General features: G+C 40.5%; 2 protein-coding genes across 2 annotated transcripts in view; both read left to right on the top strand.

Annotated features, from left to right (window-relative positions):
* LOC136880955 (luciferin sulfotransferase) overlaps nt 1–26,869 on the top strand; it is a 331,501-nt gene that overhangs the window by 193,789 nt on the left and 110,843 nt on the right. The gene's annotated exons all lie outside the window — the stretch shown is intronic.
* Nucleotides 1–26,869, top strand: part of LOC136862644 (luciferin sulfotransferase) — a 105,208-nt gene that overhangs the window by 21,886 nt on the left and 56,453 nt on the right. Inside the window, exons 2-4 of the mRNA XM_068225719.1 lie at nt 7,858–8,060; nt 15,080–15,179; nt 20,942–21,092. Coding sequence (XP_068081820.1) covers nt 7,858–8,060; nt 15,080–15,179; nt 20,942–21,092 — 454 coding nt within the window. The remainder of the gene's footprint in view (nt 1–7,857; nt 8,061–15,079; nt 15,180–20,941; nt 21,093–26,869) is intronic.

Here is a 26,869-nt window from a genome sequence, read left to right as displayed (position 1 = left end):
ATTTTCAGAAAATCCCAATAAGAGGGGTAAAAAAACCGTGAAAAAGGGGTTGAATGCCTTTAATCAGGATACTGGTACCTATATACAGAAACTGAAGATATTACAGACCTGAAAATTGGTACTTTTGATCTCTTTTAAAAATAAAGAAACACATATTTTTTTGTTTTTGGAAAATCCAATTAATGGGGGGGTGAAAAGGGGGGTGAATTTTTAAAATGAGTGCATCTATATCTCAAAACTTTTAAAGTTTACAGATGTAAAAATTGGTATTTAGAATCTTCATTAAAAATAAAGAACCACGTACTTTTTGTTTTCGGAAAATCCCAATAGGAGGGGCGAAAGGGGTGAAAAATGGGTTGAATGCCTTTAATCAGGATACTTATATCTCAGAAACTGAAGATATTACAGACCTGAAAATTGGTACTTTTGATCTCATTTAAAAATAAAGAAAGATATATTTTTGTTTTTGGAAAATCCAATTAATGGGAGGGTGAAAAGGGGGTGAATTTTTAAAATGAGTGAATATCTCCAAACTTTTAAAGTTTGCAGATTTAAAAATTGGTATTTAGAATCTTCTTTAAAAATAAAGAAACACATATTTTTTTGTTTTCGGAAAATCACAATAGGATGGATGAAAAGGGGTGAGAAAGGGGTTGAATGCCTTTAATGAGGCTACTTATATCTCAGAAACTGAAGATATTACAGACCTGAAAACTGGTGTTTGGGATCTCCCTTAAAAATAAAGAAACACATATTTTTTTGTTTCCGGAAAATCCAATTAAGGGGGGCTAATATTTTAAAATGAGTGTACCTATATCTCAAAACTTTTAAATGTTATAGATATGAAAATTGGTATTTAGAATCTCCTTTAAAAATAAAGAAACACGTATTTTTTCTTTTTAGAAAATCCAATTAATGGGGGGGGGGGTGAAAAGGGGTGATTTTTTAAAATGAGTGTATCTATAACTCAAAACTTTTAAAGTTTATAGATGTAAAAATTGGTATTTAGAATCTCCTTTAAAAATAAAGAAACACGTATTCTTTTGTTTTTGGAAAATCCCAATAGGAAGGGTGTAAAAGGGTGAATAATGGGTTGAATGCCTTTAATGAGGCTACTTATATTTCAGAACCTGAAGATATTATAGACCTGAAAATTGGTATTTGGGATCTACTTTAAAAGTAAAGCAACACGTATTTTTTCGTTTTTGGAAAATCCAAATATTGGACCTTAAAACTATAAAATTTACAGATGTAAAAATTAGTAGTTAGAATCTCCTCTAAAAATAAAGGAAGGCGTATTTTTTTGTTTCCTGTAAATCCCAATAGGAGGGGTGTAAAAGGGTGAAAAATGGGTTGAATGCCTTTAATGAGGATACATATATCTCAGAAACGGAAGATATTACAGAACTGAAAATTTGTATAAGGGATCTCCTTTAAAAATAAAGAAACATGTATTTTTTAGTTTTTGGAAAATCCAATTAATGGCGGTTAAACAGGAGTGACAAATTGGGGTGAATTTTTTGAAAGACTATATCTTCAGAATATCTTGGAGACGTAAAAAGTGGGTGTTTGGAATCTCCTGTAAATGTAAAGAATCATAGGTGATTTCTTTTTGGGAACTCCACTTAAGAGGAACTCAAAAGGGGTGAAATTTTAAAATGAGAACTTTTACGGTATATCTAAAACAACTTAACATGTTACAGAAGTGAAAACTCGTATTTTTTATCTATATTAAACATAAGGAAACGTGTATTTTTAGTTTTCGGAAATACCACTTGGGTGGAGGGGGGGGGTAAAAGTAACTGAAAATGGTGTTGAATTCTTTTAATTAGGCTACTGATATCTCAAAAATGAAGATGTTACAGACGTGAAATTTTTTATTTGCAATCTGTTTTAAAAGTAAAGAAACACGTATTCTCGGAAAATCCAATGAAGTGGGGGGTGTGAAGGAATTGAAAAATTAATTGACTTAATTGTATGAGAATACATACATCTAATAGAAACTAAAGTTGTTACAGACGTGAAAATTCGTATTTGGATCTCCTTTAAAAACAAAGAAAAACGCATTTTGGGGGGAAACCATCTTGGGGGAAGGGAGTGTAAAGGAGTTGAATTCCTTTCATGTGGACATATAAATCAAACACTGAAGAAGTTAGAGTCGTAATAATTGGAATTTAGAAGATCCTTTACTATTAAAGAAACAAGTATTTTTTACGGGAAAGTTCACTTGGGGGGGGGGGGGGGAAGCAGTTGGAAATGAAGAGAAAAAAGTGAACTATTTTTATGGGGATACATATATCTCAAAACTGAAGGTAATAGACGTGAACATTGGTGTTTGGAATCTCCTTTAAACTTAAAGAAACACGCCTTCTTTTAATTTTTTTTGGGGGGGGGGGGTTGGCGGTAAATAAACTTAACGGTGGTGGGGTGTAAAAGGAGGTGAGACCTATTGATTTTTCTGTTCTTAATGTACTTATAAGGATCCTCCGTTGCTCAGGCGGCAGCGCGCCGGCTTCTCACAGCTGGGTTCCGTGGTTCAAATCCCGGTCACTCCATGTGACATTCGTGTTGGACAAAACGGAGGCGGGACAGGTTTTTCTCCGAATACTCCGGTTTTCCCTGTCATTATTCATTCCAGCAACACATAATAGTAATAATAATAATAATAATAATAATAATAATAATAATAATGTCGTCAAATGTGCTGACCACGCTGGAAACGGCTCCTGGACGGGTAATGACTAAGAATGCAGTCCGGCCGCGGGTTCAGTGCCACCAAGGCACCCAATATGACACCACGCCGTATCTTCTGAAGGATTTTATCCATATTAAAAATGATTATAGGAAAAGATGGCAAAGATTTACGGACCCAACTGACCGGGAGGAATACCTGAGCCTAACCCGGGAAGTACGAAATCGATTGCTGGAAAGGAAGATTGAAAAATGGGAGGAAACGTGCCGTAATCTAATAGAAAACGAGTCAGATCGGGAATTTTGGTGGATTCTCGCAGAAAACGAGTCAGATCGCGAATTTCGGCGGATTATATATCTAAAACAATAAGCATTCAATTATAAATTTCAGTGTAATACCGTAGCAAAGCACGGGTATCTTGCTAGTTATTAAATAATTCTGCTGGATGGAATATCTAGTGTACGTTGTGGTAGAAAATGACATAAAAACTAGTTCAATAGCACTTAAATAAGCAAGCAAACCCAATGGCAGTACATTTCTGATGAGCCTTGGCCTACCAAAGACTACTTCTCAGCCTGTAGGCCTGTGGATTACGAGGCGACACGTGATCAGCGCGGCAAACCGCCGTTGCGCCTGCGAAAACCGCTATGTGAATATTTCAACTTAGAAGTTTGGCCGTAAGTTTCTGTCCTCTAAATATAATGTGAATGAAGTCAGAGGATTCTCGCTCTTGATGATATGTGTTGCGGGTTAGCATTGCACCACATACTGTCCTTAAGACCGAATAACTCAAGGGGGGTGGCGTGTAGAGCCCGTGGTGATGTCCGAGAAATGGGCGTAGAAAATATCTAAATAAACTTATACTAATTAGTATATCGACAGGAAACATGGATGCATATTTGGAAATGAGAAATATAAGTAAAGGGATAGAATGGATTTATTGGTCCAAAACGTAAATACGGTTCATACTAAAATGAAATCCAACATGAAAATAGCAATCCCGACCCAAAAATCGGCCGCTAAAATGTGACTCGCACATGATATTCAAACACATCACACCGAAATAAATTCAAAAAATGAAAAGGCCCGCAACGAACCATAAAATAATGTTACAAAATCTATTTACATGAAGATTTGATACGTGTTACGAATTAATTGTGTAGCTGCGCCACTAAGCTCCTAAGTCAATTTGCCCTAGGGCACCAATCTTAATCGTCTGTATTATGTTGCGGAAATATTAATACACTAGTATAAAAATAACTGACTATCTATATATTTACACTCCGACATATTCGGATATAAATAATAAAACACACTGGCGCAGGGTGGTTCCTATACATTACCTCCAAAACAAAGCACTGATTCTACTGTAAGAGTCCGCACTCATATGCAAATTGTACCAGAGAGAACTGGCTTCCCAGCGAATTAGCTGCCGAGCTAGATATCTCAAATGTACACCACACGAGACACATAAAGCAAACAGGTAAAATCACACAAATAGAACAAACCTGTGGATAAAACACATACAGAAAAAACATATAAAATAATAGAGATATCGGGGATCGAACCCGACTTTGGCAGGCTTCGTAGGTTCGCGTCTAAAACAGAAACAGTTGTCCATCTCTCTTCCTCCATGTGGTTAAGTCGATCAGCTGTTTCCAACGTAAAACATTATCTTACAGGCAAAGAAGTGCATACACTAGCTCTGGAAACACATAACGGGACCTCGTAAATCCACTTTTACTTGACACGAGGGGAGACCCTTGGCTGTCAAACGGACCAACACGCTGGGGAGCTTACACAATGGGTCAGGCCTTCCGCCTACAATACGTCTCGTGAACGAGGAAACAAACTCTTTCATACATCTTCGCTCAGCTGTCACTTTCTTAAGCAACTCATCAGCTGGCTAATTATCGAATAAACAAACATGGCTGCCAGCAATAATGCGGTATTTCTAGCCTAATCACAAACAGTTGGCCCCAAAATCATCCCTCTGGCATTTCAAGCCGTTCACTTTGCTTATCCTCGGTTCGACCCCATGTTGTTCCCGAACTTGCCTTCTTCCCAATATAAATGATCCTATTCTGACACAACGGTGGATATATATTCACTGCACATTTTGCAATTACTGAAATTATCCATGCAACATGCATAGAACAACCTAACTAAACCACGTTACAAATTATCTGAATATAATCCAACACTGCATGCTTATAGCCAGTTTCATTTTTTAAGGCACTCTACCCGAAATATCTCTATGGTAAATGACATAAAAGAAAAAAATACGAGTAGTATACACTAATCAAGCAAGGAAAACCATCCTATCCTATCATTACCCTTTCTCCCATGTAGCTAAATATGTACACAATGGGCTAAAACCATGCTCACCAGCCCCGACCAAAAACAAATGCCAATGTGGCTGACATTTAATAATTTAAATACTCAAATTAACCCTACTTTAGTGTATTAATATTTCCTAAAACATCCTTATATGGACATTAGCACTTAACTTTTGCAGCTTCTCGCCATTCATCACGAATCACATGTCCGCTGTGTCACGATCGTCTTAGCCCATCATGACAGCGGTCAGCAAAGGTTGGGTGGTCCTGGTGTCGATTCCTCGTACAGCCATCGTTGTCTTCTTCTCGTTCCTGGAAAAGTCTGCAAGGATGCTGTGGATTAAGGCCTCCTCTTCACCGCTTTGCGTGCACGAATACACAATATTGATCCTAATGATAGGCTATCAATGGCTTAGCCTACGCGCAACTATAGGTCTCGACTTGTGTATCATAAGATTACGGGCGTAAACCCGATCAACATTTTTTTTTTTTTTTTTTTTTTTTTTGCGGCTCAGATATAAGGAACCACACGTAATATCCGTGACTTGCGAACACGTACTGACTGGATGTGCGAATTAAAGCCTTAATTGTACTTCGCAGGTCTCGCGTTATTATTCTCAGTTTAATGAATATATGGAATCTGAACGGCATCAGACCGCACTTTGTGTTTCAAAGTATTTGATAAAGACCAAGATAGAGGTCACTATCTTTTAAAAGTACTGCTAGCCACAAAGTAAATTATTAGTTCTGGAAAGCGCACACAGCGTGTAACTGACCTTGATATTCACAAAAATAAATATCACCTCTCGCGGAAAACGACACGCATCGCGTGCAACTCACTGAAAATACTTCTGTTTAATGAGAGATATTCCCCCACCAGGGTAGTTTAAATAGTCTCACAGTTTGTCCAATCAATGCTTTACTTCTCGCAGCCCAGCACTCGCTACATTCAGCTGCGCGCGGAACGACTGTCGTTTGTTTACACGCTCGCGGCCTTCTCGGGAAGGATGTTGTGAAGCTATGCTCAGAGCTGCCAACCTCTGTACGGAGGAACTAATGAGTGAGGTGCTTCGATAGCTGGTGGCAAGACGATTAGTCTGGACGGTTAGGATTCTTGCCGTGGACAAGACGATTGGTCTGGACGGTGAGGATTCTTGCCGTGGACAAGACCATTGGTCTGGACGGTTAGAAGCCGCGAAGCGGCCTTAGGCCCCTAGTTTCATGTGAAAACACGATTGGTCTGGACGGTTAGGATTCTTGCCGTGGACAAGACCATTGGTCTGGACGGTTAGAAGCCGCGAAGCGGCCTTAGGCCCCTAGTTTCATGTGGAAACACGATTGGTCTGGACGGTTAGGATTCTTGCCGTGGACAAGACGATTGGTCTGGACGGTTAGGATTCTTGCCGTGGACAAGGCCATTGGTCTGGACGGTTAGAAGCAGCGAAGCGGCCCTACGCCTCTAGTTTCATGTGGAAACACGATTGGTCTGGACTGGTTCTTGCCGTGCGGACGGTTAGGATAAGACCTGGACAAGACCATTGGTCCGGACGGTTAAAGCCGCATTGTAATTTTACATGGTGTTTTTGTTGTTTGTGCTTTTATTCAGCCGGGGTTGGTAACGCAATGTATTTATCAGCATTGATGGCAATGACGTCACATTCCGTTCACCATGACCAATGAGAATGCGAGAAACTACTTGAGCCATGGACGATGGCGGCTACTGCTCTTTACTAGGTTATAAAAGTAAATATATTTCTCGGGGCGGGCTGGTGGGTTCCTAGACATGGCAATGAACACATCTCTCCTCTAAAAGGAATTCCAAGTAAGATTTACATTATTTTCACTTCCCTATAATGTTATAAACGTTGGGCTGCAGGAAGTAAAGTTTTACCTTTGTCCATTGCTGGAGGTAAATCCCTAGGTAAAAGAGGCAGTGGTCTGCTAATGGATTTCCAAACTCCAAAGGCTTCACGTTCAAATGAGTCTTATTATCATAAGCGCTCAAGTAATCATTATTATCACTTAGAAGTGAATGATGAATCTGTTTCCATTTTCTCATTAATTCGGACCTGTGGACTTTTAGCTTGGTGGCAAATATCTCTGCTTGAATTCAAAGGATCCCAATCCTATGGTGATGATGTTAGACAACCTGATTTAGTTGTCTTGGGGTTCCCGACGTTCAAATTTTACCTCTCCCCTAGCTCGTATCGCTTGAATTTGAAAATTAGAGTGGGGTCTGCGTGCCTGGATGTATTGCTAACGGTTAGATTTGAACTTGAAAATTTTCGGTGGCAATGGAAAAGTACTGGGTGTGCGTCGACTTTGTCAGGGCTCTACTGACTTCCTTCCTTCACTACCAGCTCTTTGCATATACATAAAATAAAATATCTCCACAGTGTCATAAGTAAATAATTGAGGCATATGCGATATGGCTCAGTATTTCTCGCACAATATTATCACATAGCAGTTGCTGCAGGCGGAAAGGCGAAATCCTCTTAGCCGTTACTCTTAGCTTTATAGTCACTGTTTCACTATCAGATGGCTTCTCAATATTGTAATCAAGTATGCTAAGTTCACCTCGAAACAGCCGTCAGATCCGGGTAAATTTCTCTGACCTGTCTGGGAATCGAACCCAGAGCCTTCTGGTGAGAGGTAGGCACGCTACCTAGACCGCGGGGCAGCATGATATTTTTAAGCTGAGAGTAATTTAAGAAGGTCATTTGGACTTTGGAAAAAAATATTATATTTATATTTATATATTTATATATTATAATTACATTTTATACCTGTTTAATAAAAAAGATATATGTGTAACCACTGTTAAAGAATGTCCCTGCAATTCGAAGACATCAAGACACCACTAAGTGAAAAGTTCCGGTCCTCAAACAAGCGAATATACTGCAATGGAAGTGTTCGAGTATCACCATCAGACTGCATCCTGCCTGTAAAGTACAAGCAGTTCGCGGACCGGATCAAGAACTTCGAGGTGCGAGAGGATGATGTCTGGATCGTCACCTACCCTAAATGTGGTCAGTATTTAGAGCTAACTCGAACTAAATATTACAAGTTTGTGTCGGTTTCACAAAGTATGATTACATTTCAGAATAACAGTGTCGTAATGATCCAGTAGTTCAAGTAGTAGCGTGGATGGTAGACATACATGTAGTGACAGCGAATTCCGCTGTTTTACTTTTACCCGTTTTTCATGAGAATTTATGAGCTAGGGTTAAACTGGTTAAATTAAGGTGGACCGCAAGTAGATGTGTGTCTTACAATACATCAGGGCCTCTCAGGGTGCAAATATCACCTGGTACAATTACTCCAACACTGACTCCGCCTCGGAACCCGGTACAAAAGACGACTTCTCTTGGTTTACCAGAGTGCAGACCCCCACTTTCGATTTGGAACAATAGCGCGGTCTCTCTCTTTCCCCACGCCTGTCTGGCTCGCTCCGCCTGGCTCCCTCTTCCTCACTTGCTCCGTAGCGCCCCAAAATCGAGCCGAGTTGAGCCAAGCTTAGCCGAGTAGCCCAGAGACGAAGCGTTGGTCCGAGCCAAGCCGAGTGGGACCGATACACTGTGCACAGAAACTTTGCGCCTCAGTTTGCACGCCTGAGATTTTGGGCGTTTGAGAGGCCCTGCAATACACACTTGTCGACAATAATTGCGACATTCTCATCGGGGAAATAAATATTGTTACGAAAAAACTCCGTCTGTTTCATTACTCCAATATATTTCAAGATGACCAATAAATGCACACACACACACACATACACACACAAGTCAAATCAGCTATGAATGGCCGCACTTACTTATTACTGTCTATTTACAAGTTTCTCTCCCTTATGGTACAGTAGGGGTCCGGCCCGTCTCGGACGGCTAATCCTTACTTTCACTTCCCCAAGTCCAATTACATTATACACCAGCTGTATCTAGACCGCTGGATCAGAACACAGGGCTACGGGCCACTCAAAATACGATGACTGTTCGTTGATTTTACGCCAGAGTCCATTCATTCACACAATAATATGCAGTAAACAACCAAACACCAACAGCTCACCAGTATTCAACAGCTGGACGATACTCACAACAGCGAATATTGACACAGGTACAATTACTCCAACTCTGACTCCGCCACGGAACCCGATAATGACTGACATCCCGCGGCTAGCCTTCCTTTTTATAACACGGGTGGTGGGAACCAGAATATTCGCGAGATGGCTAGAGGCGGAACATCCCCGTTGAACTTCAAAGAAACTCACAGGTAAGCCAGCCGACGAGAACAATACACGGAAATACCAGCCATGCCCACCAGACAGACTGGGATTTCTCCGGTGGGCTCATTCTCTAGTTCCTTCTAAGAAATCCCGAAAAGTGCTTACACCAGCCTGGCACGTAACAATATACAGGTTATGGAAAGACGGGAAAATGAAGGCCTCTTTAGGCCCCGAATACGAATTTCGTCCCCTACTTATATGATGAGTAATTAAACAATAGGCAATACCATATGGCTGATAAGAGAGCCATGGGGAAATTAAAAACATTTTAACGATAAATGAAAAATTGACAAAAAAAATATAAACAGCCTATGGGGTGGATTTAAAGCAAGAGGGGTGTGAAAACAGGTATGCATCTTTACAAGTGATAAGGAACGATATTGATCCATGATATAATAACAGTGAAATAAAGAGATGAAGATGTAAATGCAGATTAGAAAGAAATGAAGTTAGGAATGTGCGACGGAGTAGGAGAGATTGAAGGTGTTTACTAGGAAATTGATTTTAGGTAAAAATGCAGCTAATAATAACATGATGGCAAACATAATTGGCAGTAATACGGATTTTACGGATCAATGGAAGGATCTGTATGAATCCTTTAATGCAGAAACATTTTCCAGGAAGAACATTCCAGGAATCATTAATGAACAATGGAAGTGTCTGAGGGCATACAGAGAGGCAAAAGTATTTAGTCAGCGGTACGTACAGATATTTGGATATAAGGACAATGTATAGATAGAGGAAGCGTCGAATATTGACGAATTACTGAAATTTACCTGTGATAATATAGACATTTACAAAAAGACACAAAAGTTGAAAGCTAGAAAAGCAGGTGGGATTGATGAGTTATCTTGAGTTATATTAAAGGCCTTTGGGCTGGGATATAATGACATTACTGAAAAACTTATTTGATTACTGTTTGCATCATGTAGCGTTAGAATGTAAAGATGCAATAGTAGCCCTAGTGTACAAGAGAAAGCGTTTAAACACAAAGAGGACAATTGCAGGCCAATCAGACTAACATGTATTTGTGAGCTCTGGAAAAGCATTCTTTGTGATTATATTAGACACGTATGCGAAATTAATAATTAGCTTGATAGACTGTAGTCCGTGTAGGAAAGGTTATTGCAGTTACGCTAAACTTGATGGATTCCAGCAAGATATAGCAGATATTTTAGATTAAAGTAGTCAAATGGACTCTTTACTATGAATCTATCCAAGCCTTTTAATAGAAGAGATAAAAGGAGACTAATGACGAAAATGAGGACTTTTGAACTTGATAAAAGGGTGGTCTAATTACCTAATTACTAGAAAACAGATCTCCGAGAATTAGAATAGTTTAAACATTATCTGATCCTATAATGACAATGAGGAGGTGAGGGTGGATCGGCAAGGTACCATTATTGGAAATTAATATTACCTTATATATACTGAGTGGTTCACCAGCCCCTTGTTTATCGGAGGTAGGTAACCCAACTAACGAGTGTACCATAGTCATCCGAAAAACATTGGTACCTGTTTATTTATGGCCTTAGTACAACTATACTGTATATATAATGTTTTCAGATATGGTAGATATCATTAACGGCAGAGTTATTTCTGTTACTTTAACTGTAATGAATGTGTAAAACGGCCACAGCTGCGAATAACACTATCTTACGTTTGGACAGGAAGTGCCCATAACGACTACAACGTGCGAGATATTCACTAGGGCTTGCGGTAGCTCAGGTGGCTAAATCACGCATCGCTGATGTTGCACCAGCCAAACTCTCTAGTGGTATGTTTGATTCACAGGCTGGTACGCTTTTCTTTGCCTCTTAACGCCGTTTACATTAACTGTAGTATGGCCGCATATCATTATGTTCCAGAGAGTGAATTTTTATTTGGTCCTGAAAAGGACAGTTTTTATCAGATATTACGTAGCCAGGTTGGAGTGCAACATGGTGGTCTGTAGGTAGGAAGTAGCGTACCCTGCATATTCAGTGTAACAAATATTCGAAATTTTGACCAACTTTGTTTATGCAGATTTCAGCATGAAGTAGTAAAAGACATTCTTGCACGTTGTAAAGTGTCAGGTGTAACAGTTTGGCGTGCCTCGGTGATCAGCTGCCTAAGGTGACAAGGATTTTCAGGTTCCTGTGCGTTCACTACCTGCTTCAAGTGACCCCACAGGAAGAAGTCAAGTGGCTTTAGATTGAGTGATCTGGCGGGCCTGTGAACGTGTCATCCCCTTCCTATCCATTTATTTGGATATGAAGCATGAAGATTGTTCCGGACGACTACAGATCCGTGGGGTGGGGCCCCGTCCTGTTGAAATCACATTCGTAAGCGTTCACGCAGCGCCACGTTCGGCAGAAACTGTGGGAGTTCTTTTTGAAGAAAATGAAAGTAGCGTGCTCGCATTAGATGTCCTTCAAGAAATATGGTTCGATGAGACAGTTACCCACCAGACATTTACTTCCAACTGGACGAAATGGGCCCTGTCTTACCCAATGGGGAACCTCCGCGTTCCAAAGTCAATATCACGATCCCATTGCTGTGAAATCGTGATTCGTCTGAAAACAGGACTCTTGACAAAAAGGCTGTATTATTGGACACACTGCGTGATGCCCGTTGAAGAAATGTTATTCTAGCATCAAAATCACGTCCGTGGAGCTGCTGGTATAAATGCAGAATGGTATGAGTAAAATTCATTGTTATGCAGTATACTCATAAATAATGACCGGCTGTCCGACTCGTTGGCTGAACGGTCAGCGTACTGGCCTTCGGTTCAGATGGTCCCGGGTTCGATTCCCGGCCGGGTCGTGGATTTTAACCTTAATTGGTTAATTCCAATGGCACGGGGGCTGGGTGTATGTGTTGTCTTCATCATCATTTCATCCTCATCACGACGCGCAGGTCGCCTACGGGAGTCAAATAGAAAGACCTGCAACTGGCGAGCCGAACCCTTCCTGGGATATCCCGGCACTGAAAGCCATACGACATTTCATTTCATTTCATGACCGGCTGATGTTTGTCTGTTGTGAAAGTGTCCGTGTACTAATGTGAGGGTTGTTGCATACAAAATAGCCTCTTCATTTGGATCAGATATTATAGGATCGTCTCTAACTGAAGGTACCCTTCCAAGAGTCCCAGTTGATCGCAATCTTCGTTCGAGGTTTCGGAACATTTTGGTAGTTGGTAATATTCTGTCAGGAAAACGCTTGTTATAGCGACATTGCAACTGGACTGCGTTCTTCCTTTTCCCCCCATAAATGAGCAGCATATCAGCGTACTCGTCACGGGAATGAATACGTGCTGTGATGTGACCTGGTAAGTGTGCACAAACACTGTGTCCGTTATAATGGGAAGAAAATATGTGGCAATAATAACTAAACTTATGATCTGACGGTCAAAATTTAAAAGTAACCTGCAGAAGGTTGGAATCTAACCACTACATTACCGGTATTCAGACACCTTATGCCAACGGTCCTTAACCGACTTAAGCACAAAGACTACGAAGGATTTTAAGGATGCTAAAGTATGGCTGTTCCGCATCGAAAGTTAATATCCGTGTCAAAGTCTTCCATAACACTTTACAGTGTTCATTTAACTTTTTACCATTACGGAGTACGTGGCATAGGCCTACATATTCATTCGAGTCTACTTTCTACATAAGTTAGCAACAATTCAACGTTCTTTTCATAGGAATACATCATGAGGAAATAAGTGCTGTTATGTGACCAGATCATTGTGGATTAGTATTTGTGTGCATTGGACTCGGGAGTTTGTGAATTCGAATCCCATGCTGGACGTCCTCAAAATGGTTTTCCTCCGTTTCCCATTTTCACCACCAAGCAAATGCCGAGACGGTACCTTAATAAAACACCAAAGCCGATTTCCTTCCCAGGCCTTCCCCCTCCCCATCCTTAAGGGAAAGACGCCAAATGAGAGCGCATCCCTTAAAACCAATAGCAAAATAATAATGATGATTATTGTGTCTCTAAGAGCCTCCGTGGCTCAGGCGGCAGCGCGCCGGCCTCTCACCACTGGATACCGTAGTTCAAATCCCGGCCACTCCATGTGAAATTTGTGCTGGACAAAGCGGAGGCGGGACAGGTTTTTCTCCGGGTATTCCGGTTTTCCCTGTCATCTTTCATTCCAGAAAAACTCTCCACTATCATTTCATTTCATTTCATCTGCCAGTCATTAATCAGATTTGCCCCAGAGGAGTGCAACAGGCCTCGACAGCCGGCACAATTCCTATCCTCGCCACAAGTTTCGGGCTTCATTCATTCCATCCCTGACCCGGTCATTGACCGGAAAACAGGTTGTAGGTTTTCATTGTATCTCCACTGAAATGGAGCACCTCTGGCGTTCAAAAAAATTGCCTCCTGCTCGACTCGGACCACTCGACGGCATTCACACACACACACACCTTGTACTCCTGCCCTTACCCGCTTCAACCACGAAGTCAACTTATGTGTTGCTTATTAGGGGTTTAGTATTTAAGTGTAGCCGTTTCACCTCGAAAATTAATATCCGTATCAGAGTCTTCAATTATGTCTTACTGTATTCATTCATCTCCTTTACATTATAGAACACGTGGCATAATCTATGAATTCGATCTTATTACGGGTATTTGTATTATTTCAAGGCGCAATATATCTCGTGTTTGCAGAATGGTCCTTAGTGTTTGGTGCGGAATTGTGCGTAGTAGTTTTTCCTTTGCTAGGTGCATGGATCAATTTACAGTGATGACACACAGGTAGGGGAGAGCTTCATCGACCGTAAGGAGAAACATCAAGTTATTTGGTGTCCTTTGGGTTCTACGCATAATCTGGGTTGCCTATCTCCGATAAAATAAGTGGTTGGTGAAACACCCGGTATGTCAATGGTATTAGTAAAGAACTGGGAACACATATAAAGCTTTATTGCGGATGATATTATACTGTATAGAGTAATAGATAAGATATAGCGTTGTGAGCGACTGGAAAAAATCCGCGACGAATTTGTGTGATGGACAGTAGACACCACTTCATATAGTTAAGAGGGTATCCATGGGTTGCAGTAAGGATTTGAGGAAGAGGGCGTATAAGTCTCTGGTAAGATCCCCCTTAGAGTATGGTACCAGTGTATGGGGCCCTCTCCAGGCTTGCTTGATTCGGGAACTGGAAATAATCCAGAGAAAAGCAGCGCGATTTGTTCAGTGTGATCTCTAACAAAGAATAATGTTATTGTAAAAGGGATGAAAAGTCAGGTTGTAAGTTTCAAAAAGCGAAAAATTCCACTCAGATTAAATTACATTGTTGAGAGTGTGGAAGTACCTCATGGGTATCACTGAGTACTTAAGTATCAATGTAAGAAAATATCTTCATTTGTAATCACACTAACGGGATTATAAATACAGCTTACACATCCCTTCATATCGTTGAGAGGGTATTCAGAGGTTGTAGTAAGGATTTGAAGGAGAGGGCGTATAAGTCTCTGGTAAGACCCACCTTAGAGTATGGTACCAATGTGTGGGGCCCTCTCCAGGATTACTTGATTCGGGAACTGGAAATGATCCAAAGAAAAGCAGCATGAATTGTTCAGTGTGATCTCTAACAAAATAGTGTTATGAAAACGTTGCAAACTTTATGGTCGGAAGACTTGGTAGTAAGAAGACGAACTACTCGACTAAGCGGTATATTCTAACCTGTCAGTGGAGAAATGGCCTTAAAAGACATTTGTAGACGAATAAGCTTGAACGGAGCTTTTAAGTAGGAAATATAATACTATCGTCTGTTTCAGGAACAACATGGACACAGGAAATGGTCTGGTTGTTGATCAACAACATGGACTTCAACCGAGCAACCCAAGAAAACCTTTTCACCCGGTCTCCATTCATCGAGTAAGTTTGAATGGAAATGCTCAGCTGATCACAGATTGTGTGCAACTTGTAGACACATTCAGTAAATATCACAGTAATTTATTTGGAAGCTCTCCAACTACCCTTCAGGTGAGTACATTAATTTAATTACAGTGGTGAGGCAAGCTGAGTTGTGTCAACGAAAGGGAGACGGAGTTCTAGCTCCGATGATTTCTACGCCGTTGACACAACCGTAATCCTCTTTTACAGGACAATGTAGTAACAGTGCGCTGGGGGAGAGTAAGTGATACCACCTATATATACATGTCTGCACTTAGATTGTATATCAAAATTAAGTGCCCAGAAGGGAACTAGCCATCGGCATATTGGAAAGGTGTGGCAATATAACTGATGGACTCAAGGACATACTGGGGTGAAACACTGGTAACTGAGGTTGAATATTTCTATACTCGCAATAGATCAAGTTAAATTAAGGTTCCGCTCCGTAAAATTTTTTCAAGTATTACTTTTAGCTTATAACCAGAATTACGACACAGATGTTCGTTCTAGTTCACCTCTGTGGTGTAGTGGTTAGTGTGATTAACTGCCACCTCCGGAGGGCCTGGTTCGATTCCCGGCTCTGCCACGAAATTTGAATAGTGGTACGGGGGCTGGAACGGAGTTCACTAAGCCTCGAGAGATCAAATGAGTCGCTTCGCACCTCAGCCATCCTCGAAGTGGTTTTCCGTGGTTTCCCTCTTCTCCTCCAGGCAAATGCCGGGATGGTACATAACTTAAGACCGCGGCCGATTCCTTCCCTCTTCCTTGCCTCTCCCTCCAAATCTTCCCATCCCCCACAAGGCCCCTGTTCAGCATAGCAGGTGAGACCGCCTCAGCGTGGTACTATTCCTCCTGCCCAGTTGTATTCCCCGATCAAATGTCTCACGCTCCAGGACACTGCCCTTGAGGCGGTAGAGATGGGGTGTCTTGCTGAGTCCGAGGGAAAAACCAACTTTGGAGGGTAAACAGATTAAAAAAGAAAGAAAGAAAGAAAGAAAGAAAGAAAGAAAGAAGATATTCGTTCTAATGTGAAGAGGAAATAAAATAATTTTTTATAAACTTATAAGGAGACATTTATTAACAGTAGCAAATTTGTAGCTGAACGTGCCTAGTTCGACAATATCTAAAAACGTGATTAAGCTAGTTTGGTTCTGATAAGAATGATTAAAACGTTTTAGCTACTCGATGCAGAAGCAAACTCTAGCAGAGTCCCTAACAGAATCATTTTGAGTTACTCGCCTTTGTAACCAACTGATCTTAGACTCAAGTAGAGAATAACTTGAAGTAGAGTTCAAAATAAACGCCATAATAGCAACAATAAATTAATAAAGAAATCAAGGCTTTGTTAAAAGTCCCGAGAATGAATGAATGTCCATTTTCCGCCGCTGTAGGTGGCGTTAGTTCTTAAAATGACGTCAGCTACAGAGAAGCCATTTCTTTTGACAGAGTTTGCGCGTACTAATTCAGTGACGTTAGTGCAGAAGTGTTTCCGTAGGAAATTTAATAAGGGTCCCCAAGCCAGAAAGATGTTTTACAAGTGGGTTAGGAGATTTGAGAGTACTGGATGTCTCTGCAAGGGGAAGAGCAGTTGGCAGTCCGGACCACTGGCGAACACGGTAAAGCAAGTGAGAGAAGTTTACAGCCCATTCTTTTCAGCCGACAGATTGGTCACAGGCTCCACTTATCTCGATATGCTGCAACAATGGCTCATGCCGCAATCTCAGGAATGCCACGGATTCTTCATTTTTCAGAAAGATATGCCAGGTGTACGCATAAGTCTTTTCTGGTTTCACTAAGAAATGGCGCCAGGGAAGATTGCGCAGCGTATTAATTTGACACATACGTCAGTTCGCTCGTCTGATAGGGCCGATGACCTTAGATGTTAGGCTTATTTAAACAACAAGCATACCGGGTGAGTTGGCCGTGCGGTCAGGGGCACGCTGCTGTGAGCTTGCATCCGGGAGATAGTGGGTTCGAATCCCACTGTCGGCAGCCCTGAAGATGGTTTTCCGTGGTTTCCCATTTTTACACCAGGCAAATGCTAGGGCTGTAACTTAATTAAGGCCACGGCCGCTTCCTTCCAACTCCTAGGCCTTTCCTATCCCATCGTCGCCATAAGAACTATCTGTGTCGGTGCGACGTAAAGCAACTAGCCAAAAAAAAAAAAAAAAGAAAGAAAAGAAAAAAACAAGCATCATCTACAAGCTGTTCGTCTGATATTAATCTACCAACACACACAAGTTGAGACCGCCAAACCCTAGCGTTTGTGTTGTATCGTTCAGTGATGACGTCGACGTTTGTGCCTGAAAAAGAACATTTGCGGCACGCTTTGGTTTTCTTACTTAATCAAAATAAATAGGCTGTGGAAAGTTATCGTTTGTTGATAGAAACATATGGTGAACACGCTCCATCGATCAGAACATGCGAGACATGATTTTGACAATTTAAATGTGGTGATTTCAATGTAAAAGTCAGTGTGCGTCTGGACTCAAACTCAGCGAGAATTGGCACAAGCATTAAATGTGTCACAAGAAACAATCAGCAGATGTTTACGAGCAATCGGGAAGTCAATAAACTCCGTGAATGGGTCCCACACGATTTGAATGAACAAGTGGAAAATCGCAAAGTCACTTGTGAAATACTGTTTCAATGCCACGAAAGAAAATCATTTCTGTACCGAATTGTGACGGATGAAGAAAACTGGATTTATTTTGAAATCCCGAAGTGGAGAAAAACGTAGCTGTCACCTGGCGAACCCGGTTCCTCAACGTCAAGGCCAAATCGCTTCGATAAGTAGACCATGCTTTGTGTCTGCTGGGACTAGAGCGCTATGGTATATTATGAACTCTTGAAGCCTGGCGAAACCCTTAATGCACAACGCTATCGCCAACAAATGATTAATTTAAATTACGCATTGATCAAAAGACGACCGGAATGGGCCAGAAGATGTGGCAAAATGATTTTGTTACACGACAATGTGCCGTTCACACGGCAAAACCAGTGAAAGACACCTTGAAATCGCTTGGATGGAACATCCTTCCGCACCCGCCGTACTGCCCCGACCTGGCGCCATCTATCACCTCTTCTCACCAATGGGCCACGCGCTCGCAGAGCACCACTTCAGCAATTTCGAGGGAGTTGAAAAATGGCTGGACGAATGGTTTGCCGCAAAAGACAAGCAGTTTCTCTGGCATGGTATTTATGACTTACCTAAGATGGGCGATGTGTGTAGAAGCCATTGGCCAATATTTTAAATATACAAAAAAAATTAATTTACCATGAAAATTACGTGTTTTCTTTACCAAAATAACAGGCAAAAACGTATGGATACACCTCCGCGATATTTCAATAGCCACATTGTAGCTTACCTGAATTCGCTATTCACAAAACGCTGAATTTTTCTCACTGCGGGAAACGACGATTCTGCACTTCTCGTGTGGCCTCCCCACTCACTTGACCTCACACCCTGTGACTTTTTCTCTTTGGGGCTTTCTGAAGTACTACGTTTATTTTCACCCCAGTGCCATCAGACATCAACGACCTGAAACGATGTACAGTATTATCAGTGCGGTTACGGGAGTTGCGCCTGATATACCGAGCAGCGTATGGCAGGAATTAGAATATCGTGTGGACGTATACCACATGACCGGTGCCAACATAGACTAATTATATTGATTCCACAAGGACAAAATCTTTGAAAATTTCTTTCTTAATTGCCATTTATTCCATTGATTTATGTTGAAATCTAATTAATGTTGAATATTCGAATATGTTACCCCCTTTGTCAATAAACCAGTAGACGGCGATATACTTTATAGACTGTAAAGATCGTTCAAAATACAGCTGAGGTAAAGTTTTTGAATGGGATACTGAAAGAACCACTCTTTGGTCGGTCGTGGATAACGCATTATCAGAGGAGCAGTACTGTCAAAGCCCTATTATTGCGAGGGAGAGAGCTTGAGAATTCCAGAAACTTGCTGTATTTTATGTTATATTGTTCATAAATTTATGGTTTGGTGTTGTTGTTGGTGGTGGTGGCGGTGTTCATTACTATTTTAAGAGTAAATCAACAACATGATCCTCCCCTTCTATGAGAAAATAGGTATTCGACATTTCTAAGAATGTGGGTAAAAAATGGAAGGGGCTGTAAAAATGTACGATTCCCTAGATCTTGCGAATGTAATACTCTCAGAGTAGGAGCAAAACCGCGTGTCTGATAGTGCAATTGCTACACTAATGTGTAATAGAAAACGAACCTTCAATTCATTATATTACAGGAGTACCTAAATACGTCACACTAATGTACACTTCTAGAGTACGGTACGGTAAAGTTAACTTTTCCTTTAGACATTCGCATAGGTAACTGAATACAAGGAAAACTGTTCTGATGGACTGCATATCCATATGTGGCTGGGAGGCATGACCAGTCTTAAGGAAAGTAGTGGATAGGAATTGCAGTATCAGATATGTACGTGGTATTGCTCACGCAGCGACGGTAATCCAGTATTACTTGATTCAAGAACTTGAAAAAGTCCAAACAAAAGCAGCTCGATTTGTTCTGGATGATTTCCGCCAAAACAGTTGCGTTACAAAAATGTTGCAAAGTTTGAGCTGGGAAGACTTGGGAGGAAGGACACAAGCTGCTCGACTAAGTGGTATGTTCCGAGCTGTCAGTGGATAGATGGCTAGGAATGACATCAGTAGACGAAGTTTAAGTGGTGTCTTTAAAAGTAGGAAAGGTCTCAATGTGAAGATAAAGCTGGGATTCAAGAGGACAAACTGGGGCAAATACTCGTTTTTAGAAAGGGTAGTTAGAGTTTGGAATAACTTACCAAGGAGGATGTTCAATGAATTTCTTTGCAATCATTTAATAAATGGCTAAGAAAACAACAGATAGTGAATCCGCCACCTGTGCGACTGCCCTAAATGCAGATAAGAATTGATTGATTGATTGATTGATTGATTGATTGATTGATTGATTGATTGATTGATTGATTGATTGATTGATTGATTGATTGATTGATTGATTGATTGATTGATTGATTGATTGATTGATTGATTGATTGATTGATTGATTGATTGATTGATTGATTGATTGATTGTAATTTGACCAAGGCACGTCAAGTGGGAAAGATGAATGCAGGAACCCTAAAACAAGTAAGGAGAAATAATGCCAGTTCCAGCTACGAGTACATCACGACGTTTCCAAACTGAGAGCCTCTGGAGTGGTAATTTGCAGTATATTGGAAGCCTTTCTTTGTGTCTGAATAGAAATTGATCCAATTCCGTCATAATAATAATAATAATAATAATAATAATAATAATAATAATAATAATAATAATAATAATAATAATAATAATAATTCGCATGTCTATTATTATCCTGGTGCAAACCTTGGAAGATCGAGGGTGTCTGCCGTTTATAGGAAACTGCCTCTTGTTAAAGTGGATGATAGTGTCAAGTGCGTTGTATGAATAGCAAGGACGTTAGGGACACTATAGGTACCCTATAGGATTAAACAGTTCAAGATTAACATCTCCCGACACGACTGGAAATCGAACCCAATGCTCCGAGTTCTGAAGACGAAGATGGTGACGACTCAACTATGGAGAGAAACAATGTACTTCTAATAACGGAAATATTTCAAAAAATAATTTTCCAGAAAGAACCATAATTTAATTTTGATATTGTTTGAGAGTTCGTATTACGCCGTGTATGATAGTCTCTGTCTTTCATTCTTTAGATATGGCTTTATTCTCGAAGACGATGATGAGCGTCGTAGGAATGTGATGGATACAATTACTCTAGCAGAGAACAGCCCGTCCCCTCGCTGTATCAAATGTCATCTGCCAAAGGACTTGCTGCCAGATCAACTGTGGACTAAGAAACCCAAGGTACTGGTACTTTAATTATTTTACCATATTATTCCTTACAGTCCACAAATTATTTATTCCATTTCTGGACATACTGACTGAGCATTGAAATAAACACCACCTGACTATAAGTCAGTCAAGAGAAGGACAAACACAAAACACAAAATAAATTCGTTTGGGATACCTTAACCTAATCTAACAACAAATACTATTGAAGAATTAAATCCTTTCTATACAAATAACACACTGAATTCCCATAAAACAAGCATTCAATATACACGGCAATTTTTTTTCCATCTGAGGTGTTTCAATGGCTGCTGGAGCTACCTGGCTAATTTAAGACTTCGGCCAGGGATTTGAAATGCTCACTTTTAACTCCTGTACGCAATGTAAAGAGCAGAACATAATAACCTCCCAGAATGGCCCAAATCGAACGTACTTATCAAGAAGTAGACAATGTGCTAAGACTGTATTACAATGCCTGACTCTTAATGGAATGTATGAATAGGTCCGTCATTAAACAACAACAGGGTCAACTACATCTGATACATTTATTAGTAAAACGCTTCGTCTGAAATTATGAAATACATTTCACGTTAGAAAACTTCCTGTTATTTACGAACATTTGATGCTTCTTGTAGCCAACTGAGAGAGACATAAGCTAAATCCGTATCTAAGAAATAAAAGGAAGTATGGCCACTTTAATTACTTTTGAGGAGAGGTAAGAATGGTTTTAATGACATACTTTCACTTTACCAATGACTTGTTTTGACATTCGACTGTGATTTTTATACGTGCTATTTAGACACTCAGTACCACTCTGTGGGAGGAATTCTGAAATTTGCAATTCGAATTTTGTTATAAAATGAAGATACAGCTTCTGCTTCATCCAAATATAATTATTTAGTTCTAGTTAAAGTACACTGAAGACGAAAAATGACCGCATAGATTGGCATCAAACAAAACATTGTGAAATATATGTAAGTAAATTACAAGTACGCGAAAGCAGTGGGAAATATTTCGAATATAGAATAAGTTCTCTTGGAAGACCTATTTAGTCTAAAGCGACATATGGACGGTCATAGTTGCTATAAATCATGAAAAAATAATCTTATTTATACTAGATGAATCACCTGGCCTCATTTCTTCAGATTTTTACAACCTACAGTTTAGAATCTAACGTGAAAACGTCTCCCGTGTCCTCCAATAACAGGCACAAGCTCTGAAATAAGTGGAATTGTTAGTGACAAACAAGCAATAAAAATAAGGTAACAATGAATAAATGCTTAGAACCATAAAAGTAATTGTTCGTGTTGACACTGAAATGGTATAACATAAGAACAGCTACAGCCGACCTTTTTACGGCCAAGGGTGTTCAAGGATCACTGATCTGCCGTGCGTTCGGAGATTCCAAACGAATGGTAGAAAAAACCCGTTTTATGCATATAATTTATTCGTACATGAGCCGTACATTAAGACCAATAATAATCAGGTTCAGATATCACATTCGACGTGCACAATTTATTGCGATGCAAAATGCGCAGTACAGATTCCTGTCTGGTTTTTAAATCAAGTGCTCTGGTGTGCGGAGTGTCTTCAATTGCATTATATATAGATTTCTCGTTATCATCAGATATCAGTGGCGCATCCCGAACAGGATCCTTCCAAACGAAGCCGCAGCTGTTTTGAAACACGTCCGAAATGCATTCGAAGCCGATAATCTTCCTCAAGTAAATTGTTCTTGATATGATTACCGTGCGCCTTATGCGTTACATGTTGCTTCTACTACTACTAAAATGCTTTCATTCCTCCCTGAAGGGGGAGGCGGGCCTCTTAGACGGTGACTCCGTCTCTCAGGCCGGAAGATTTGTGACGGTGAAGGAGATGCTCGGAGAAGGTGAAGGGGTTGGCGGCCGTGACCTATACTAGGAACGAACTGGGAAACCACTAAAAACCATTCTCAGGACAGCCGAGGGTTGGGGACAGCCGAGAGGTCCAGCCCTGTCCCGTCTCCCGAATGGAGAAGCGTAGAGCCAAGGTAGAGCCGTGGCCACCCCTCCTCTGTTCGGTTGGCCGGTCAGAGTGCAGAGCTGTTGAGAGCCACTCTGCATCTACCGACCTCTTGCTCCTCCATGGAGTAATACTATATTCAAGTACTCATCACTTTACACATAGTGGTTGTCTGTACAAGATCTATGACTCGAAGGTATAGACACTACCCCTTTCCCATTCTTACACCATTGAATACATTCCACGAGTAAATGCGAAGTTAAACGACTAGTAAAAATAAAATAAACGTATGGACAGATTTGCCTTGCTGCAACGACCACAGCGTAGAATAGAACATATGTCATTCGCCACTCTCACCCAGTTCATTGCACATGCCCGTGGCGATTGACGACACTATTGAACCATGCCAATCTTAAGCCCTGATAGTGGTAACAATTCCCCTTGGAGTAGAAGAATATAGTAGATATTGAACCCATGACCTTTGTGCCCTAAGAACATTATGCATAATGTAACAATTAAATTAAAAGTTGGATTCTTGATAGCATGGATTTGACACGTGACGAGGGGGTGATTACCTTCGGTCCCACGCTCTGGGGTACGTGACGTCAACCACACGTGTCGACGGCGGAAGAATCTCAAGTCATTTTTATGAACTATTTCAAAGCGCGTGTACATGGCGTGACCACGCCAAGTCAAAAAAATATAGTGCCTATCAAAGGAGGTCAATCATCTCACAAATCGAACCCGTAAAAATTTTAAATGTCCATGAACACTACCGCCAGAAATGTAGCAAGCATGTAGTCACTTTCAAAACTCTTGAAATTACAGTTTAGGTAAGTCAGAAAATTTATAAAAATTTTCTTGGCGGCAAAGGGAGAGATCCGAAGAGAGGGGGTAACTGCTATAAATATGAAGGGACGCCATGACGAAGTGTCCTTCTCCGGCATTTGTGATACAAAGCGGACGAAAAATTGTTGAGTTGCTCTGCGAAATCAAACCAACGAAAGTAGACTGAGTTCAACTGCAGATTTTAGCCATTGCGGCTAAGTCTTGACTCCATGAGGAGATAGTTTTCTTGAGTGAAATAATTGTAACAGATAGGACGGTCAAAGTACTGAATAAATTCTAATGTGATTGAGTAATTCGTGTGCGGAAATAATTATAGTCCATCGTGTGCGTTCAAGCAATCAAGTGAAGGGTATTTTCTTTTTTTTTTTATGCTTTATTCCAGGAAACCTGAAGAAACATAATGAGATGTACAGCCATGAATGTAAAGATGGCTAAATAAAATGCCAGGGTCACAGGTGAGCCCTAAGACGAATACTGGCGTGACGACATGAGGTAGGTGGCTTTCCATCTTACTACCTCTTATATCTCGTCTCGTGATTTCTAAAAGTGTATTTGAATGGGGATATACGACGCAGTGGTCGCCCTACTAAGTTTTGTAAATGTGAGAGTACGACTAAAAGAGTCATTTGTTTTATTTTCCACTTGGATAAAATTTTGAAGTCTTGCGAGGGCCGTATAATGTTGTAAAAAGTTATTGAACAGGATTCCGAAGTGATATCACGTCCAATGTAGATCGTCATCCGTGTGAGTGTACTGCCTATATTTTGTGATGTCAAATTAAGATGTTCATTCAACGAAAAATTCTTCTGTCTGCAATTTGACGTTAATAATAATAATCCATGGTCACTCATTTTCAATCGAGTGGAAGCGCGCTGTCGGATGAGAACCTAGGGTGATGAATTTGGTCACGGAGAGAAACGTTTTATTTAATGCCCATTTTAAACTGTGTCTGACTGACAATAAAAGATCTAGTAGAATGTTTCAGTCATTTCTCGTAAAAATCAAGTTATTAAATACGATATCATTTATGCGAAGTTATTCATGATTAATGCATTGTGCGATATTAGACGTCGGGATTTCTAGTGGGGATTTTATTCCAGTTCTTTGTCGAGGATAATTGTGGAGCTGGGAAACAGAGGTTAGTTTTGTGAATCAGGTTGGACCTGTCATTGAAGCCGGGACACGGAAGCCCGAGGAGTGTTTTATATGAGTTGAGATGAGATGTGCGAATCAGGTTAGAGTCCTGTCATTGAAGCCGGGATATGATAGCCGAGGAATATTTTATAATGTTGAGAATGGAAAGGAATTCATAGAAATCCATAGCGGTATAATTGGCGACGCGTATAATTAGTGTGGGCATCTTGAAGCATATCTGTGCATTTTGTTGGTTAGAATATCGTATTTGTTTAATCATGTCGGCAGAGTTTAAAGGGAGCATTTTGAGAAGTCAGTCAGGTAGAACGAACCGGGTGGTTTATGTAACTGCCAAGCGAGCATGGGGTGAGAGACCTCAGCTATGATAACGCGAAAAAGAGTGGAGTGGAGATTGTACTGTAATTCTCGGCCAGGGGAAACGTTAAAATTCTGGATTTAGTTGAAAATTCATAGCCGGTAATGATCTAAGTATTGTGAAATACTGTAAATGGGGACGTAATGAACATTTGAAATCACGAACTTTGAGTATAAGGAACAGAGTAACCCAATTTCAGGGTTGTCCAAAATATAGAGCGATGGTCGTGACGACCGGTTTGTCAGCGAGGGGTGTGCAAAATTCATAATGGTAATGACGAGATATGACATCGTAATGATATGGCGAGTTGTTTGGTTTGTGCGTAGATTATTAGGATATCCAAGTGTTAATAACGGTTAGGACTAGATTAGATTTTTAAGCATGATATCACGAGATGGGATATATACAGCTGGACATGAATTATGTAAAATTCTTTTCCAGCCAGATAAACATCGCAATATTGAAGTCACATCACAGCTGCGTAGGAATTTGTGAAGAAACCAGAGTCCGCGGAGATAAAATTTACTGATCTTTAACATTTCGTTAAATCATTTAAATTTATTTAATTATTAAATTCAGTGAAACCGCATTTTGAAATAACTTTAATCAAGCGAATAACTTGGAGATGCATTCTGGAAATTTTAGTTTGTTTTCTGGGGAATATTAACATGTAAAGTAACGATTAAGGGGACGTATCCGAAGGAAATGGATTTTACTGCCACAAAGTTTGTGAGCATTGCTATTGTTGTAATTATTGAACTTTGATTGATTGAGCAGTGATGTGCTGGGGATAGTAAAGTGGAACTTTGGTCATAAACCGATGTAACTTAATTGTGTTTAGCCTTCAGCCTAGAAACTTGGATGGTCAGGGGGTCATCAACCTCAGTGACTTAGATTAGGGCCATATGCCATTGTAGCATCATTTCCTTGCGGTCATCATCCACAATGACTTTAAAGTAACTTAGAAGATTAGATGTCGGTCCATGACATAGACGCAGGTCACATCGATTCAATTAAGGGTCCATGCCGTAGAACCACTGTGTGGCACACACCAATTGGACTGCCTTAATTATACTCAGAGTCCAGAGTTCGTGTTACGAGGGCTGGACCATAACGAATCACTATGATGGTACATGTGGTCTCACATGGAAGCCGAATTTAAGGATTTCCAGACTTTCCTTTCTTAAATGATTAATAATCGAGACAATGGTTTCTAGTAAGAATGCCCATCAGGCAATTACGTTAAAGTCTCACACCAGTGTTCTGACATTTATGTAAAATGATTGTGGTGTCCAGTGGACACAATTGACTTCTATGATACAATTGACATGCTTCAGAATTTCCTGAATAAATAGGAATCTTTTAAACAGACCTTTCATTCCGGTAGATAGATTAGAATTAATGAACCCTATCTTTACCTCAGCAAGTG

The sequence above is a fragment of the Anabrus simplex genome, chromosome 1, assembly GCF_040414725.1.
Source record: "Anabrus simplex isolate iqAnaSimp1 chromosome 1, ASM4041472v1, whole genome shotgun sequence".
NCBI lineage: Eukaryota > Metazoa > Arthropoda > Insecta > Orthoptera > Tettigoniidae > Anabrus > Anabrus simplex.
Note: the sequence above shows the minus strand (reverse complement) of the source record. Positions and strands in the feature narration are given on the sequence as shown.